The following is a 19,866-nucleotide window of genomic DNA, read 5'->3' on the forward strand; positions in this document are numbered from 1 at the left end:
GATTGAAACGGAAATCTAACCCGCCGTCCCCGGATTGGCGATCTACAGCCTCAAACACTGGGCTAACTGGAGACCCCGCAACAGGAGAGAAGCTTCTAATTTTTTTTTTTAGAAATCTGGAATCTGGAAGAATGTTTGAAAAAAAAAAAACTTTTCGCCAATTTTTAAAGGATTGCTCGTTGAATTCCCGAAGAATTCATTGAAAGAATCATTGAGGAATTCCTGAAGAATTGCTTGAAAAATTCTCTAAGTTTCCTTTGTTTTCCTGAAGAAATACTGAAATCATTCCTGATGCAGGTATTCCTGAAACAACCCTCGAAGAATTTCCTGGCGGAAACTTGAGGAATTATATGGCAAATAATTTGGCAACAGGAAAAACATTCAAAAAATTTGAAGAAATACTTGACGAATTCACCCAAGAGAATGTTTTGCGAATTTTCTGGTAATATTATGGTCATTTGTTTTGTTGAGTTCTCGAATGAATTCTTAAGAAATTCTCGAATAAGTTCTTAGAGTTATTCAGAAGCAATCCTTGCTCTGTTCAATATCTTATATTGACGAGATTCCGATGGAATTCTTGAATTATTGGCAAAGTAACTCTAAATTAATCGAAGGATCTCTGTAGTAGTCCTCAGAAATTATTGGGGATTTAACAAAAAAGTTGTTCTTGTTTCTTCAAAAAATGCTTCTGGAGAATAAAATCATACAAAAATAATTTCGGCTAGTCATTTCTGGCTCGTTTTGAAATGTTTTAAAACATAGTGTATAATTCTCCAAAAAAAAAAAATAGTATAAAGATGATGATGATGAACCTAGGCTTGTTAGTGGAATACCTGTAAATAAGAAGAAAGTCGAGTTAAGTACAATACACTGAAGACGACCTTACAGTTAAGGTCGAAATACGTATCACTATTATCAAGGTTAATAGTGGCTTTGGCTACGTCATTACGGTCATCGAGGATGGGAAGGAAAATCTCAGTATCTCAGTATTGTTCGTGCAGTTGAAAATCAGAATTTTTGACACGCTAAAATCGATGTTTCTCCTAAACCGTGTGTCGGACGTACGTCGGGCACCAGTGCACAGTGGCTGATTTCGTCATTTTAGCGCGCTTAATTAATAACTTTTTAACTATGACGTTTAGCGTCATGGTGTCTTCGAGGAAGGTTTTCGCTATAATAAGGAACTTTTTTTGAACTATTGTAAAAAATGATCAATCCCCCTAAAAGTGAAATAGAAAATTTATTCTTTGCATTTTTCAAGATACACGGTTGGTGTCTTCACAAAAGTTGTAGAAAATGTTATTTGGAGCAACTTTGCCAAAGGCGCCAAGTTTGTAACTCCGTTACTTTTCAAGATATGTTACGTTTTTTATCATCAGCCCCTTGAAAAAGATTTTTGCGTAATAACTTTCGAAGAGTTGATTCTACATTTTTCTGATGTTTTACAAAGTTATAGATAATGGTAAAATACATATCTTTGCCGAACACGATATCCCGTTAGTTTCAAAAATAAAATAGTTATAACGGATTTTATAGTTTTTTGGGCCATATTTCAAGCATATGTAACCTAGCTATAGGCAATTATATGCAAATTTCCTTTTACGCATGTAAATATACAAGTAATTGCCTTTCTTAGAAAGCCAAAACCATCAAACTGTAAGAGACTGTAAGATGGTTTTTGCACAGATACTTTCAACCATCTATGTTACTTTTATATGGGATTTATTCATATCTTCAACATATTTATTTGACAGTTCATGGCAACTTGCATTTTTATTGTTATTGTACGTGTGTGTGAATATATAGAATGGATTGTGGTGCATTCTGGCGTATTCATGAAGTACGTTACACGAAAACTTACCATCTACTTATATTTTCTTACAAACTCACAGTGCTGCATGTAGTCCACGAAAAGAGCGAACGGAGTGCCATTTTTTCTCAAATTCTTAACTTGCGCGTGACATATTTTGTTTCTAGTACATGTCTACAATAGTTATAGCTAATAATAAATCTCATTGTACTTTACAATAAGGTGCTGTAACACTTTATGCGTTCTTTTCGTGGACTACGTGCAGCACTGTCAGTTAGTCAGAAAATAGAAGTAGATGGTAAGTTTTCATGTAACGTACTTCATGAATGCTCCAGAATGCAGCACAATCCTTTCTATATATTCACACACTTACAATAACAATAAAAATGCAAGCTGTCATGAAGTCTCAAAAAAATATGTTGAAGATATGAATAAATCCCATATAAAAGTAACATAGATGGTTGAAAGTTTCTGTGCAAAAACCATCTTACAGTCTCTTACAGTTTGATGGTTTTGGCTTTCTAAGAGAGGCAATTACTTATATATTCACATGCGTAAAAAGTATATGCAAATTTCCTACAGCTAGGTTATATATGCTTGAAATATGGTCAAAAAAACTACAAAAATCGTTATAACTATTTTATTTTTGAAATTAGCGGGATGTCGTGTTCAGCAAAGTTATGTGTTTTACCATTATCTATAACTTTGTAGAACATCAGAAAAATGTAGAATCAACTCTTCTAAAGTTATTGCGCAAAAACCCTTTTCAAAGGGCTGATGATGAAAAACGTAACGTATCTTGAAAAGTAACGGAATTACAAACTTGGCGTCTTTGGCAAAGTTGCTCCAAATAACATTTACTACAACTTTTATGAAGACACCAATCGTGTATCTTGAAAAATGCAAAAAATAAATTTTCTATCTCACTTTTAGGAGGATTGATCATTTTTTACAATTGAACTATAAGAAGCTCCTTATTATAGCAAAAAACTTTCTCGAAGACACCATAACACTAAACGTCATAGTTAAAAAGTTATTAATTAAGCGCGCTAAAATGACGAAATCAGCCACTACGGGCACAGTGCGCTGGATAGAGAACCAGGTCCGCTGTTAGGTCCGACCTTAGGTTTTACGTATGGATTTTGAGAAAATTCGATTGTCGGGTGTGCGTAAACTTCGGGTTTCAACCGTAACGACAATATCAAATCTTAAATTGTTTCTGTTTTGTGTGTGAATGTCAACGCGTTTCAACATCGTAGTTTTGTCAAATTTTTAAAATTCCTATCTTTAACTATTGAATTTAACTATTACAATATCGTTAATTCAGCACATCTCGATCCTGTTATCTTTCGTTGTTTTTGTTTACGCCTAACACATCCATGCCGTTTCCAAAATTATATTTAGATTATGACTTATTCTTCGTTATTTTTCCTGAATCCTTCTCGACTGAGTACAAACCGGGTGTCGATTCCGGCAAACCCGCACCGCACTTATCACACAGACTCTTCGAAGCAAAATTCCAATTATTTGCGATAAGAACACCCGCCGCCACTTGCTTCAGGCGGGAAGACGACCGACCGTACGTCATCGCAATCACAACCGCGTCGTGCGCATCGCGCTCGCGCATTTCAAGTCCACTGGGACGGCGACGCCACACCACCACCGCGCAGCAGCGCCTAATGGAACAATTATGTTTTACAACACAGCTCGTGCGTCCGCCACGCCACATCTTCCAAGTGCTCCAAATGCCCCTGTTACTTCTACCTACTTCAGTATTTATTTTCGGTCTAAAAAATTTCCCCTTTTCTTCTCGCTCTCTTTCTCCAATTCCAGCCAAAGTCGGTCGCCCTCGTCACCGCATCCCACCAGCATCATCTCCAGCAACAGCAGCAGCGTGTCGCAGCCACCACCATCGGAAGTGAAACCAACAACAAACAACAGTTAGAAGAGGGTCGCTCTGTACGTCTGTAGTGTCAGATGGGTAAATGGTGAGCTGTTGAATGCCTACACTTCGCAGTTGAGGCGTCTCAAGTGAAGAATATTGATGTTCGCGCTGGGGAAGTTGGATAAGAATACAATAACAGGAAGGTCCTGGAGATCGACGAAGTCCTGAAGTCAGTTCGTTAGTGGTGTTGTTCATAGGAAGAATTGTAGAAACTGTCCTGGAGATATTCTGTTTTTTCTTACTCTCGGTTCAGTGTGAAGTGCATATCTGTGGTGTATGAATACCTCGGGATCTCCGCGAATGATCGTTGTGCAGTGTTGTTGTGCGGAGGAGTTGGATAGATTCCAGCCGAAGAAGGTGGGGGCGAAGTGAAGAATATCATCTGCTGCTAGAGGGGCGCAGAGTGAGTGGTGGAGGTGTTGAAGAACCCCGCGCGTGCGTCGATCTCGACCCGGAAACGGCATCAATCCTAAGAGTTTCTATTACCGGATAAGGGCAAGGGAAGGTATTTAAGGTGTTATATCAAAATGTACGCTAAAGGAAAAGGGACTGCGGTGCCGTCGGATGCACAAGCTAGGGAAAAGTAAGTATCACTTTATTTTGATTATCTTATGACATTAAATATACAAATTCTTCCTGTGAGTCGTGTGGGGGGACTCCCGACCTTGAAAACCGGTCATCAACCGATTGAACGACCGGTTTCCTATTCAAATGCCCACCTGTTGGTATCCCTAGAGTTGTGCTGTACGTCTTCGTTTATCTACATACTACCTGTCGTAAAGTTCAATCAGAGAGCATTCGCGCGCGCGTTAAACATGGACGTAGCCAGACTAGGTTTGAAGTGGCTTCTACTGTGTAACGGTGTTGTGTTAGCTTAAAATATATTAGTTTTTAAATATCTGTGTTTAGTATTGACGAGGTTTTTCCTGCCCTTTGGAAGGAAGAACTCACGTTTTGTGAGTTTAGCGTAAATGAGACTCGATCCCACATTTTCGGCATGAAAGCCACGTACTTAACCCATCGCACCATATCTACTCCATATTGTTTTGTGTTATTTTTTTTCTTTCTGTATTAACAAGATTTTTAGCCCACGCTTCCGAAGGAAGAACTCACATTTTGTGAGTTTGTCGGGAGTGGGATCCGATCCCAGGTCCTCGGCGTGACAGTCACGTGTTCTAACCATCACACCAGATCCGCTCCACGAAATTTTAAATTTTTATTTCAGCTTGCTAACAAAACCCATAAGCTTAACTCATGGCGTCTGAAACATCGATATTTTTTTTAAAAATAAACTCCATGCCTGCCAGAATGTTCGAATGCCATGGTCTACTTAGTTACCCTTGATAATTGAGCTTCCGATAGTCGCACTTTTGCCACTACCGCCAACACCACATAGATGCTATGCGCAACATCCGAACTTTTTTAACGTGTTATACAAAGAACAACAGCGTGACAACTGAAGGGTTAAGATTTTCTACAATAGGTTATTCTTGGACGTCTCTGAAGAATTATTTCTGGGAATTGATCCAGAAATTCGTTTAAGGGGTATCTCCCTGAAGGATTACCAGTAGAAACTGATATAGAATTTATGGGGAAAAATTCCTGGAAGACGCCTTCAAAGAACTCCAAATCAACTTCAGTAGATTTCCTTGAAAAATAAAAAACTCTTATGAAAGATTCAAAAACGAAACTTCTGAAAAATTTTATACAGGATTAAAATACATCTCTAAAGATACATCCGAAGAAGTTACAGAATGAACTTCAGGCGGGCTGCGATAAAGAACTTGCGGTCTTCAGAAGGAACATCTGAAGTATTTTCAGCAAAATCTCGTTGGGAACTCTTGATGGATTCCCTGAAGCAATTTCTGGAGAATTTTCTTATCTACTACGAGGAATGTCGGGAAAATGACTGCCCAGCCAACCACATATCGTAAATCATTGTGTGGAAAAAATCGTATATTTTCATATATTCAGTCAAAATTGTATAATAATATGTATATTTGTTGACAAAGATTGCGTAAAATCGCATTTCATGCCAAATTAAATTTCAATTGCGATTTTGTTTCATATAGTCGCCTCCGATCATAAAAGGTGCGAGATACTATCGGTAGGATCGCACAGAATCGGATAGAATAGTGAAAAAAACATACATTCTTAGTGTCAAGCTGCAAGTTCGCTAGCATCGTATATATGATTTCTTTGAATCGTGGAAATCTCGTCGCTTCACATCGTATATGAATCTGCTAAATCGAGCTTGCTACCTAAAGGTATGTCCGTGTAGCTGCCGGCTTAGAATAGCACTACGGACCACCTGTTCCGGGGGTAAAAGTCCACCAAACAGGTAACCCCAATCCAAGGTGTCATGCGACCCGTGCTGAGGGATGAATGGTTGAGGGGGTTTAAAACATGCTCGACCTTTAACGGAGCCCGTAGCGTGGGTAGATCGCCTTTTTGGGTTGCGTTGCGGTGTTAGATCTACCAAACCGAAATCTAGTGTCGTCCTATTTTTCAATTTTGGAATATGTGTTCTGATAATTATAGGCATTATAGTATTTAGTCCTTGCTACTGGTGTTGTGATGACTTCCAGTCTTTGAATAAAACTAAGTTTACCAACTTTACTTTGCATATAGTTAAAAACCTCACCATCTGAGGCTAAACTCAATGCAAAGGAAATCAAATTGGGTTAGGGATCCATGTATGTACTAACTCTTCGAAGACTGGAAAGTGCTAGTACGCAAGGAACATACTAGAATCCTTATTACTGAACACATGTCCCATTATTGGAATGATATTGCTGCTAATGTTAAAACCCGGGTCCTAAACCTGGGGAGAATTTAGCAGTAAAACTAGGGTGATGCTAGGTTTCCGATGCATGGCCAATATCAGTACTCTTGTTTTGTTTTCTAAGAAAACAAAACAAAAACTGTATCAAAATCGATACTTTATTGCCCCTCAATGGCAATTGAATAATGCGACATGCACTACACTAAGGATACGGGTAATGTCACAATAGATCTAAAAACTGGTCGCAGTGACAAACCCGAACAGGAATAAAAAAAAAGGTATGATGAACATCGGTGAAATCGTATACAACTATAACAATGTTGTATATTGATCGTTTGCGTCACACGTGCGTCTTATACGAAGCGAACGAAATCGTAGAAATCGTATATTTATTTCTACAGTCGCATATGATTGTTTACTGCATTTTTAATAGTCGAATCTTAATCTCGGAAATCGTAAATGGTTTTGTTTACATATTTGTATGATGGAGAAAAAGAAAAAAAATGGTATTCATCACAAATTTGTATTTTTGTTGTTGTTGACACATTCCAACCATGATAGCAATAATTTCAACCAAATATATAGGTTTTCATTCTATTTATATACAGCAGATGACTTACAATAAGTGATGTATAGATTCCAACAACGATGTCAATTCCGGGCCTCTTGCACGGCACCACTTTTGGTGCCACTCAATGCACAACAACAACGTTCCCACCACAAGTCTCGCACCGTACCATGCTAATTTTTATTCGCTTCATGCCATTCACTTTGAACTCTCTATTTCCAACTAGGCAATATAGCCAATAGAGATGACGTGCAGTTCTCAATCTAAGTTCGATTCCCACTGATCACCAATTTTTTTTTTATTTGAAAATCTTGAGTCGTATATCGGTACACTCAATCGTAATAAGATCATGCATAATCGTATATATGGACAGAGAAAATCGGCGAAATCGTAGACATTTTTCGATAAATCGTAAATTATGTTGGATGGAATCGCAGTAATCGTATATATGTTTCGATATGGCCTCCACTTTAGTATGCACACCAAATTTTTATTGCTGGAAATCAGCAAAAATTTGCTGATTTTTGGCGTGCTGTACAACCAGCAATCCTTTCAGCAAAATTCGCAATACAGCAATGCGCGAATGCGAAAAAGTAACAGCTCGTTTACTGATCTATCAGCAATACGTATTTGTTCTTGCTGAATAACCAGCAATTCATTTATAAATAATCATTGTTGTTTTCCAGGCTTCCCGAGTATGTTTGTAGTTTACTTATATTGTTATTTCGGTTATCTATATGTGAAAAAATAAACCTAAATAATTCCCGACTTAAAAAAACTTTATTCTTCTGCCATCTGATAAAAAACATCTCAACTAAATATTTTCATGCTTCCGTCTCTTCCCGCTGGCGAAGACCTGCAAATCAGGACAACAATAAATTCTTTGGTAAATATTATTTTAGAACTAAAAGCATGTACTTACCAAACAGTCTCCCTACCACTTCAATTATTTAGTAAATTACCAGTAAACTACCTACTGTCTAGAAACAAAATTTTGCAATGCAAGAGATCAAAATAAAAACGATACAATGTTGTTTTGAAGTTCGCATTTGACAGACATCGTTTTGCTGGTTTGCAGCAAAAATCAGATTGCTGATACGCATTCAGCTATATTTTTTACTGAATTACGGCGATTTATAAAATTTGACAGCTGAAGTACTGATACCCAGCAAAAAATAAGTTGCTGAACAGGATTCAGTAAATTATGTTACTAAATTTCAGCAATTCGCCGACAGAAATGCTGTATATCAGTAAGGTACCCCGGGGCAAGTGGGACCTAAAAAAGTGCTAGTTTGATTTTGTCATGCCAAAACATTCTAAACATAAATAATTTTATAATTTCAAAGGTTCTAAAAGATATTGTTAGTATATTTCTTCATATTAACGAGCATTAAAACTGTTTCAAAATTTTTAAATTCTATATATCATGCATATAAAGAAAAGTGAAGCAGATCTTCGTATACTCCGTTTCACGGGGCAAGTGGGACCTATTCGGAATTTTTGTACATATGACTTAATATAGTTGCTGCTGGTAAGGTAGCATAAGTATAAATATCTCATACAAATAACTTTGTTCAGAAATTTGTGTTGGAAGAGTTTTGTTGTACCGTGCATAAATTACGTAACACATATAATAACGAATTACTGGGAGAAGAAGTTGATTTAACTTTAGCAACTCGTGCAAAACCAATTGATTTTTTTACACAAAAAGCGCCATAAAGTTAAATGACGGAAGATTTCGAAACTTGCTTTTCATATTACATAGTTGATGAATCTCACCAAAAGATTTTTCAAGATTTACAGATGTTATGTTTTCCCATACATACTTTTACGACCATTAAAGAGTTTTAAAAAATTTTAAAATAATGAAATTTGACTAGGCCGTTTTCCTATCTTTTTATGTATTATATACGGTTCCTTAACACCCAGAAAAACTTATTTTGCAGTGAAAAACGAAAAAAAAAATGGAATAATAGACAAACATGTGAAAAATAGATGGTTTCGAAAAAAAAAAGTTTTACCCGAGACTTCACCAATTTAAACAATAGCTTCATCATCAAAATAGAAGTAATTAAGTATATTTCAACGCCTGATTATGAAAGACGCCGATTTTTACTTCAGTTTTGTGTAAATTTCGACTTAAGCTGAAGAAAATTAGATCAAACTATGAAATTGCGTTTGTTTACTCTCATAGGTCTCACTTGCCCCAGATGCTGAACTGCACTGGGGTAAGTGAGAGCAGTTAACTAAAGGTAATAAATGAAAATAAGTTACCTCTTTTTCGCTTGAAATAATTTGCAAGCACTCCAAATATTATCCTGAAACTGGAAAAGTTTGACTTCATTTGTTATTCTTTTTTTAAACGACGAATGTAGTAGAGTACGTTAATCTCACTTAGTGAATTGAAAACGATATATGAACAACAATAGCATATATGGTCTCTTTATGCTGGAAACAATAACAAGTTTTGTATTCAAAGTATCTGTTGGTGTGGTACCTATGTTTTCCACGAAGAACGTTTGCCTTAAAAATAGATAATAATAAAAATAACAGCTGTAGGTCTCACTTGCCCCGGATTCTCACTTGCCCCGGGGTACCTTAAATCGATGGATTGCTGGAACGCTTTCAGCAAATTGGATTGCTGAAAGACGAACAGAAAATTTGGTGTGTGTTTTTGTGTGTGTGTGTGTGTGTGTGTGTGTGTGTGTGTGTGTGTGTGTGTGTGTGTGTATATGCCTGTTTCGTACATTGAATTGAATACGATTTTTTTGGTGCTATATATGTGCGACTATTTCTGTTGCAATTTCGATATAGACACCAAATTGCTGGATGGGTGGGGCACCCCTTATTCAAGAGCTCAGATATTGTGTATTGATTTTGATTCATTTGCATAAAGAAAAAAAAATGTGAAAATTGCATCGCATTAAAAAAAAATACGTGATATTTTATACACTTCAAAACTCGAACCAGTAATAGTGAGTAATCGTGAATTGGAACCTTCAAAATATGTCTAGAACAGCCAAGGACTAAAAGTCTCTATATTATAGTATTATAGTTGTGGAGCCTCGTAGCCGTGCGGTTAGGGTCACCAAGCTTATAATCGCACCATGCTATGGGGTGAGGGTTCAATTCCCACTTTGGGCGTTGACACTTTTCGTGAGAATAGTTTCTTCCCCGTTTCCACTGGTGCATGTTCCGTTGTCCGTTGTCTCATGTTAAGTTTAAAAAACAGTCTGTACACCCGAAAGCTGAAGATGTTGTCCGTGTCTTTAAATCAATCAATCAAATGTCTAGAAAAAGATCTTCTATCAAAAAATAAAATTGATTTTAAAGGTAGTAAAAAAATCTTGGCAAGCGATCGAAGATACTGTGTTAAACTTTACGGAAGGAATTAATCGCAAAGCTCGAGACGACGGATATAATAAGTCAAATCATCAATGCCCTGATGTTGATTTAAAGTTTATTATTGCTTTTTTACGAGGAATTGGTTTTGGTTTGGGAATACGTTAGAAAGTATTATTACTGTTCGAATTTTCCACTTTTCGACCCACATTGGATGTTTGTAGAACAAGGTGCGCACCAACTTTCAAGTCTGAAGAAAGACCGGTCCGGGGACCGATACGTCGGCGAAGGTAACTTAGCATCAACGCTGAAACCAAAGACTGCCAAATCTGAATTCTAATTCTGTATAGATTACTACACACAAATTGAGTAACCAATAAGCGATTTCAGATAATTTCGATTGGGTTTTGAAATCGAAAAAAATAATTTAAACATTTTGAAATTATTTGGTACGTAACAATATTGTTTCTTGCACAATTCAGGGTTATGGAAAGCTAGCAAAACGTCTCATTTTCGTTCAGAGATCTAACATTTAAACTGTAACTGCTAAGTTTCAAATCAAAATTCAAATGTACATGGTTTGAAAAATGTCTCATACCAAGAAAACTAGACTGCCGAGTTTCAAAGAACGTTTCAAATATCAGCAAATATTTTAAAATAGAAAACATAGAGTTCCATCGGACATAGTCCCGAAGTAAGTAGTGGACTTATTGAAAGCCTAATTTTACTGATGGTATTTTTCATTTGTAAGATTCTGGAAGTACAAATGATTCACTGTGAGTGATAACTCCAAGTACTGTTTCAATTACATGCTGAATAATAGCACTTGTAACTTTTCCGAAATTTCTACACACTTCCTTGGCGTTTATTGAAAAGTTCTACCGCAAACGCTACTAAATCTCCCAACTGAAATTATGCTAGGATTTTTACTAGTAGTTTTAAAAGCGTTTCCTTCGAAAAATCATTTGATTCTTTCAAAATCAAATTGCAAAGTTATCCTTGATTTAATTTAAAATAACTCTAGGTCAATTTGTCAAAATAAAAAAAAGAATAAAATAAAAAAACACAAACTTTGTCATAAGCTTTTCCTATAATAACATTCGATTTTTGTTTCCGGAAGACTCTCATGACAATTTTTCAGGCAAATTCTGCAAATATTCCAAGAATTTTCAAAAGAGTTCTGCTTCACATCCCATACAAGATGTATAGTGAAGCGGATCTGGTATTATTGTTAAAGTCCGTTACTATCACGCCGAGGACCTGAAATCAAATCCCACTCTTGACATACGTTTCAGGTGGATGTTGTAATATTTACGGTAGAACTTTCGAATAAACTCAAAGGCAATTTCTGGAAATTTCGAAAAGTAGCAGGTGTCACTATTCAGCATGTGTTCAATCACATTCTTTGAAAAAGTATCATTCTAAGTAATAAAATCGTTATAAAAAATGACAAAAATCGTTTACATTGTTTTTTTTTAGGTTTTACATTTTTCGTTTTTTTATCTTTGAGCAATTTTAACTATTTATATTTTTTTTATCTGTTTCAACGAGTTGTTTAGCCCAGGGCTAGTGTATATCTGGACCAACCCAAGCAACAATGAAACAGTGAGAGTATAAGGTGAACAGTGTCAGTGGCTGAACACAATGACAGCTGCATATTGGTCTGAAGTATGGCTTATGCAACCTTTTTAATCAGCAATTCATAGATGACTGAATATCAAGTTGAATAGTATATTCTTCATCTGTGTAACCAACTTTAAAGCATACACCACCATGCAGAATTAATCATTTGTTGTTCAACCTTTTATCAAATAATTTTTGACAGCCGTCCCAAGCATGTTTTCGTGAAGTCCACATTGCTTTTTCAGCCCTAATACAGGCTTAGTTCAACTTACGTTCTTGACTATTCATACACAACAAGTAATGCTCTTGTTTTCGAGGTTACGTATACAAATGTGTGTTGTGTAGGTGCTAAGGTGAGTGACTATAACTCAGGAGGTCCGAGTTCGATTCCCAGTATCCCACAGCTTAATTTATACATTTCGAAGCATCCTCTCTGGAAAAAGAAGCAGCTAATGATAAACATAGGCTTACGAAAGTATTTTTATTTTTATTTTTAACAATTGATAAATTTAATTGATTACTGATTTAGCGCATATTAAGCTTTAAATCAGCCTTTCAAAGAACCTCAAATCAGCCAAAGGTTGAATAAAATCACCAAAATTAGATGTTTAGCAGCTGAATAAAGGATTGTTCCTCTTGTGCTCAGCTTTTGTTCAAATGAAGGCTGATTTAAAATAGTTGGAGAAACGTTTGTACAGCATAAAATTGTTACCTGGGACGACTTTATTTCCCTTCCAAAAGAAAAACTCACATTTTTGTTGGTTCTATCGCAGTCCTCGGCGTGATAGACAAGGCTTTAACCATCACACCAGTTCGCTCCACGAACAGTTTTTATAGATGTGCAAGGTAAATCAACCTTTATAAAATGTTGGCTTGGTAAACTAAATGTTTTTTTTTCCAATGACCTACACTATAAAGCATAAGGTTCAATTTCAAATTCGAAGATATCAGGATACCGTAACCTAAACAGTTTGTAGAAAGCCCGTGCAGCTTGTTTCAGTACACTTGTACCGAAGTAAGTACAGGCATCTCCCACCTTGCACGTGTAGGTGTGTATATATCTAACCAGAGCAGATGTTAGAAACCGTCGTCGTCGTCGTCGTCGTCGTAACCAAAGCGCAAAAAGTAGGAAAATTCCAGAAAGAAGCCTCCTTAACCGATACCTTCCAACTGCTGCTAACGCTACTGCAAGGAAAGACCTGCGCGTATATGCGTCTTGGTTGCCACCAGTCGTTGTTCGGCCAGCCAACCATCTCCCAAATCAACCGACTTCTTCCATCTATCCATCCATCCGTCCGTTCATTTTTTGCTTCTGCCTTGCCTCTTTCTCATTCTCAGCCTAACGGATCGGACAATTTGGAATGCCCACTCACTACACACAAAACAGCACTAAGCAGAGCGCAAACCGGGAAGGCACATTTTGGTGAACGACCTTCTCTCTGACGCGGAACGGTTCTATCTTACACCGCACCGTTGCGCGAGGACGAAGTCAAAATTCACCTAGAACGTCATGCCCACAAAAAAAAAAAAATAAAAAAAAAAGATATTAATTATTGATTCGAACCTAAAAAGTTGACGCATAATGGTTTAAAAAACATTTCAAATTCGTTGACCAATAAATACCTACTAGTAATTCAAAAATATTCAAAAAGAAAACAGCAGCGTAAGAGTAGCAGTTTATTAGTTGGATCGAGAATTGGAAAATATAAAATTTTATTACTATTGAAAAACATGTCTTAAACTATCATTTGTTGGTTATATTGGAAGTTAATCCAACATATGGTGTAACAATGCTCTTCTATCCCTTTTATGAATAAATTTGTAGTTGTAACCCGAAACCAGGTAACACCTATTCACCACCTCTAGTGTACATTCCCCCATCCACAGTGTACCAACAACGCATGAAACACTTTTTTTATTCCTCTGTCTAATGCTAACAAACTTTCCAGTGCCCAGGCCTTGTTCGGGGTCACGGTCAACGGCGAAGGCGGTTTGCGCCTTTTTCTTCGACCAACAAACCAACGAACAGACGATGCGTGTTCTTCTTCTCGTTCTTAGTGGCGTTCGTTCGTCGCTAGGGAGTTCAGTGCTCGTTACTCAACTCGCGCACACTGACTCGTTGGTTTTAACGATCTAGCCGGAGTCACTAGTCGCGTCCGATGCCCGTCAAGGAGCTCTGATTCAGGATGGAAGTGTTTCGGATGCTGATTAGTGGTTCAAGGGCGTAGTCAGGTTTACAAAGAGCTTCCCCATCCATTGCATTCGTATTGTTGTCACAAGAATTTAAAATGATCGAAATCGTGAAAGAAAGTAAAAAAACATATTTTACAAAAAAAAAAAATGATTTGTTTATTTATTTTTACAAAATTCTTAAAATTTTATAGTTTTTTTTTTCGAGATTTTTTTCTAAAATTCCTGTACTTTTTAGATTTCTTTATCTTCTGCAGCTGGTTCTTCCTAAGATTCTTTAATATATTTCTTAGATTTTACTCTGCCCCATTTTTTTTTTAATATTTTTCAATTTTCTACAAGATCTCTGGAATTATCAAGTCTCCGATCGAATTGGCTCCGTTAGTTCTATCCGCCAGACTGTAAATACAGAGATTGTAGTTCTTACTTAATATTCTAACTAATGTGCCACTTTCTCGAAACAGTATCAGAAGAATACAGGTCGGGCTCGACTATCCGGAGTCGGGTTCTGGCGATTCCCAAAATAATATCTCGCAAACGGAATGTTGTAAGAAGCTGAAATTTTGACTGATCACTAATTAAAGTTGACTTGGCAAAACGTCAAAATTTCAGCTGTATAAATGCTCTATTGCGAATTCTAGTGTTTACCCTACCTTTCTAGATTACATTTGAGGTACATTTAATAGAACAATTGTAAGCGATTCCTATGAAAAAAATTCAGTAAGTTTTTGAAGAAATTTCGGAAGTAATACAGCTGGATACGTCTGTAATTTGATTATGAAAATTATTTTGATAACTTTTCAAAAAACTTCTGCTTCCTAAAAGTTTTGACATACATTTTTACATGTTTTACCAGTTATTTGAAATAGGGTTTAGTCCCTCTCAATTTAATAGAACAAATTTTATCGCGTAAAGGCCTTTTTTTGAAAAATCATAACTCAAGAACGAAGCATCGTAAAAACAAAGTTTTTTTTAATGAAAATGAAAGCAATTTTTTCAGGAATCCAAGAAAAATATGAAGTAGAAAAAGCTTTCCACAACATTTTCCACCGTTGAGAAAATTAATAATGAAAAGCCAGTAAAACTATGCCCGAATTCGTTGAAAATTTAAAAAAAAAAAAATTTTTGAGAAGGTGCTTTTATAAGTTTTGATCGCTGAAATTTTTAAAATGCACTTTTTTTCTTTCCTGAGTTATGACCAATTTTGTGAAAAATGACTATGTAAGCCTATATTATATGGGCATTTTTCACAAAATTGGCCATAACGAAAAATAAGTGCATTCCAAAAATTTTAGCAAAGCTTATGAAATTACCTTCTCGAAAAAAAGTTTTTGAAAATTTTCCTCGAGTTCGGACACAGCTTTTCCGGCTTTTCTTTATGAATTTTCTCAACGGTGGAAAATGTTGTGGAAAACTTTTTCCACTTCATATTTTTTTGGATTCCTGAGAAAATTTGCATTCATTTTCATTAAAAAACTTTGTTTCTACGATGCTTCGATCTTGAGTTATGATTTTTCAAAAAAAAGGCTTATGGCACATTTGGACATTTTTAAACAAAATTGGCCATAACTCAAAAACGAAAAAAGCGCATTCCAAAAACCTCAGCAATTAAAGTTTATAAAAAAACCTTCTCAAAAATATTTTTTTTAAAATTTTCCTCGAGTTCGGGCAAAGTTTTTCCGGCTTTTCCTTACAAATTTTCTCAACTGTGGAAAACTTTGTTTTTTTTTGGTTTTCTGAGAATTTGCTTTCATTTTCAAAAAAAAAAAACTGTTTCTACGATGCTTCGTTTTTGAGTTATGATTTTTCAAAGTAAGCAGTGTCAGGGGAAAATAAGAAATTCCCACCTGAGTTTTCCGGGAAAATAGGCAACCCTGAATTTTTCTCAATATTTTTTTCTTCATTTATCCATGAGCCCTGCCTGTGAAAAAAGTTTCATGAAAATCTGAGACCCTTTGGCCCAAACCCGTACGGTAATAAAAAAAATTCCCGAACATCAAATAAAAAATGTGGCAATGCATCCAGATTTTCTTTAAATGACTTTCCATAATTCCTTCTGGTGTCCCTCTCATGATTTCCTCAGGAATTATATGGCTCACAGTGAGTTTCGTAGGATTCCTACCGAAGAGATTATTCTGGGTATTCATAAGCTTTTTTTCTGGTTTTCTGCATATGCTTTTTCTGGAATTTCTTCCATTTTTTTATATTTCTCCAAGTCCCATACGAGATTTGTTTCACAGTTTGTTTTGTTATTAAAAAAAATCCGTGAGTTTTCTTCTAGAGTTTGGTTTAGAAAGTTCCTTCTGATGATTATTCCAGGATGTCTTTTAGCAGCCAAGGGCTGAAAGTCTCTATAATAAAGATAAATCAATCCAGGATGTCTATCAGAGTTTTACACGATTTTTTCTGGACTTTCCACGATGATTCGAGTACATAATCTCGCGATGCCTTTTTGGTGCTCCTCTCAGGATTTTCCTATTTAGGAATTAGTTCTCCCAAACATTTTCGGGGGATTCCTCCAAGAGTTTCTACAGGAATTATTAATGGGATTTATTTAGAAGTTTATCACGGATTTTCTGCAAATGCTTCACCTGAGATTTCATCCAAAGGTGTTTCTGTATTTCTCCCAGAGTCCCTTTCTAGATTTCTTCCGCAGTTCGTCCTGCTGATTCTTCAATAAATGTCCATGAGATTTTGTTTCCTGGAAATTAGATCAGAAAGTTCCTTCCGATGTTGCTCCAAGAATGTATGTCAAAGTTTTCCAGATTTTTTCCTGGGCTTGCTCCAAAAAAACTATTCCGACTACTTTTGGAATTTCAAGAGAATGGAGTTCTTTCCGTTATTTATATTAGAAGTTTTCGAAGACTTCTCGCAGCGGTCCTCCTGAGTTTTATCCGGGATCACTTCCAGAGTTTTTTCCCGGAATTCCTATAGAATAATTGTGACGAGATTAAGGGAGTTTTCATTGAGCAGGATTTTTCAAATTGTTGCTTCCGGAGCTCATTCCAGGATTTTTGAAGGAGTACTTATTGGAAGACCTTATGGGATAAATTAAGAAATTTCTTGTAATAATTTCCCAGTGAAATATTGAATGTTGGTGAAATCTTGAGAAAAACTCAGACATCTAGGGGAACATTTCTGAGGCAAATCCCAGCAGAAGAAAAGAAAAATTTTGAGAAAAATTGTGAAAATCTTTAACCTTCCTTTTGCATCACGTTGGCAACAGCTCGCTGACATAGTGTACGGTTTGGTTCAAAACTGATTCTAATTCCAAAGGAGAGTTAAGAGAATTTTGGGAAGAATTTCGAAAAAACCCCAAGAGAAATTCCCGAATATTCTTTGAAAGAAATCCCCGGAAAAACTTCTAGAGCGCGAAATTCTTCTCGGAAAACCACTAAGAGATTCCCCGGAAGGAACTTTGGATTACTTTTGGAAGGATCTCCGGAAGGAATTCCGCGGAAAACTCTGGGACCAGATAGAGAAAATCTCCGAATAAATCCCGGGGGTACTCTTGATAAGACCCCTTGCAGAAGTCCTGGAAGGAACGCCTTAAAAATCTCGGAAGGAACTCCGGGAGCATATTCAATAAAATAGGGTAAAGCTTTAATTCGTCTACGACTTTTGTCATATGGAATACAAAACGGTTTTAAAATGTGGATCGGATCTCACAGGAAACTCCTGACGAAATTCTGAAAAAAAATCCCAAGATAAACCAAGGAAAGAACTGTGAGAGAAATCGTGGGAAGAATTCTGTAAAAAATAAAAATGATTTAAAAAAGTAATTGCTATTGCAATCTTCTTGAAAATAATTCTCGAAGATCAAAAAAACATTGATCGTTATGAAACTTCCCTTTCTCGTAGCACCGTTCAAGTTGCATCAATTCAGTTGATCAAATTTCATCGCTTAATTCAATCCCACTTGCTAAACGAAATTCTTCTTTCCAATCACAAATGTTACCAGCGGCCAACCGTTTCCGAGATCCGAACACCACCGGTACGGTATCAGAATTTTCAGAACCACCAAACGGTTCCATCGCAGCTTTAATAACAATCCAATTAGCATGGAACTCCCACGCACTACTTGGTCAATCTTGGATGTTCGATGTTGTAGGGTATGTCTTTAAACAGCTACTTGATTATGCGGGTGTGCGAGTGTTCTACCACTAACACACTCGTTATCAAAGTTTGTCATCGACGACGATACCATCGCACCGTCATCATCGTCAGCAATCAGTCAATCAGTATGCAGACGTAGATACCGGGGTAGGTATACCTCGTCGTCATCGTGATCATCATGAAAGCGGAACTCTCCAGATAACCCCCCCGGCCTCCCTGTATCACTCCCATACCTATGAACAAATGAACAATGATGATTCCGGGAGAGATGGGTGCAAGACGGGAGCAGGAAAGGAAAAGAAATGCTATATTTTGTCCGAACTGAATGTGATAGTGTCGAGGATTGGGAAAGGTGGATTGGAGATTTTTTTATCTGTGTACATGTGTACATGGGATTGGGGGGTTCTATGTACACAAAATGTGCGTATTTACTGAGCATAAGAATATCTCTTTGGGGGTGTGAGGGAGAATGCACATCGTTTTGTCGGATGAGAGCTATTCCCCCTCTATTCTTGGTCGGTGATGATCCATAAATATACCGAGCATCAGTTTAAGCATGCACTGGAGATATTTTTTGTTTCAAAATTGTGGAGTTTGTCTTATTTCATCGAATTTGAATGTAATCAAATTATGTGCTTAAATAACCTGATTAAATGAAAATTTAAAATAAATTTGGTTCACAAATAAAACCATTCAATTCATTTAATACTATCTTTTTTTTCCCTTTAAATTTATTTTTTCCAGTAAGATTTTCAGTTGTGGACTCGGGGTCAGTGGTAAGCAGAGCCGTAGCGTGCGGTTGGCCAGGTTGGCCCCCGTCAAGGGCGCCTGCCTCGGAGGGGCGCCGAAAAGGCATAAGGTTGAAAGCAAACAAAGTAAATGTTATCAAGATGTCACTATCTATCTAAGATCTAAGGTATCTAATATTACCTAAAAAACTATCAGTGAGTTTTAATTTTCATTTCCTGAAACAAATTAAATATTTTAGGAACTCCCAATAAATTTCATCAGATATTTCTTCGGAATTTCTTGCTAGGTTTCTTTCGAAAAGTCTTTCAAAAACGCTTTCAGAAATTCTTCTAGGGATTTCTTTGAAAAAATCTCAAAGGATTTCTTCTGAAATTCTTTCGGAAACTTCTTCAGGAATCCTCTAAAAAAAAAAAACAAATCAGAAATTCTTCTGGAGATTTATCACGAAATTTCTCGAAGGATTCCTTTAGAAGTTCCTCCTGGGAGGCTATCAGGAAGTTATCTAAGAAATAATTGAGAAATTTTTTGAAAGATTCTTCCGGATGTTTCTCCAAGAATTTTATTACATAACCTTTCACAAAAATAAAATAAAAAAAAACTTCTGCAGATATTCTTTCAAAGCATCTTTTTAGAGATAAATGTGTACATTCAAGTACACCTTTAGAAATTCCTCCACAGATTCCTCCAAAAATTATTCTAGGGCTTGATACTTATATTTCTCAATACTTATTTCACTA

The 19,866-nt window shown here is 36.4% G+C and overlaps 1 protein-coding gene across 4 annotated transcripts in view; it reads left to right on the plus strand.

Annotated features, from left to right (window-relative positions):
* The window catches only part of LOC109432289 (single-stranded DNA-binding protein 3), a 165,555-nt gene that overhangs the window by 70,307 nt on the left and 75,382 nt on the right, over positions 1-19,866 (plus strand). For all 4 annotated transcript variants that reach the window (XM_062855502.1, XM_062855501.1, XM_062855503.1 and 1 more), the window contains exon 2: positions 3,644-4,338. In XM_062855502.1, the coding sequence (XP_062711486.1) occupies positions 4,283-4,338 (56 nt within the window). In that variant the 5' untranslated portion in view covers positions 3,644-4,282. The remainder of the gene's footprint in view (positions 1-3,643; positions 4,339-19,866) is intronic.

Source organism: Aedes albopictus, chromosome 3, assembly GCF_035046485.1.
Source record: "Aedes albopictus strain Foshan chromosome 3, AalbF5, whole genome shotgun sequence".
NCBI lineage: Eukaryota > Metazoa > Arthropoda > Insecta > Diptera > Culicidae > Aedes > Aedes albopictus.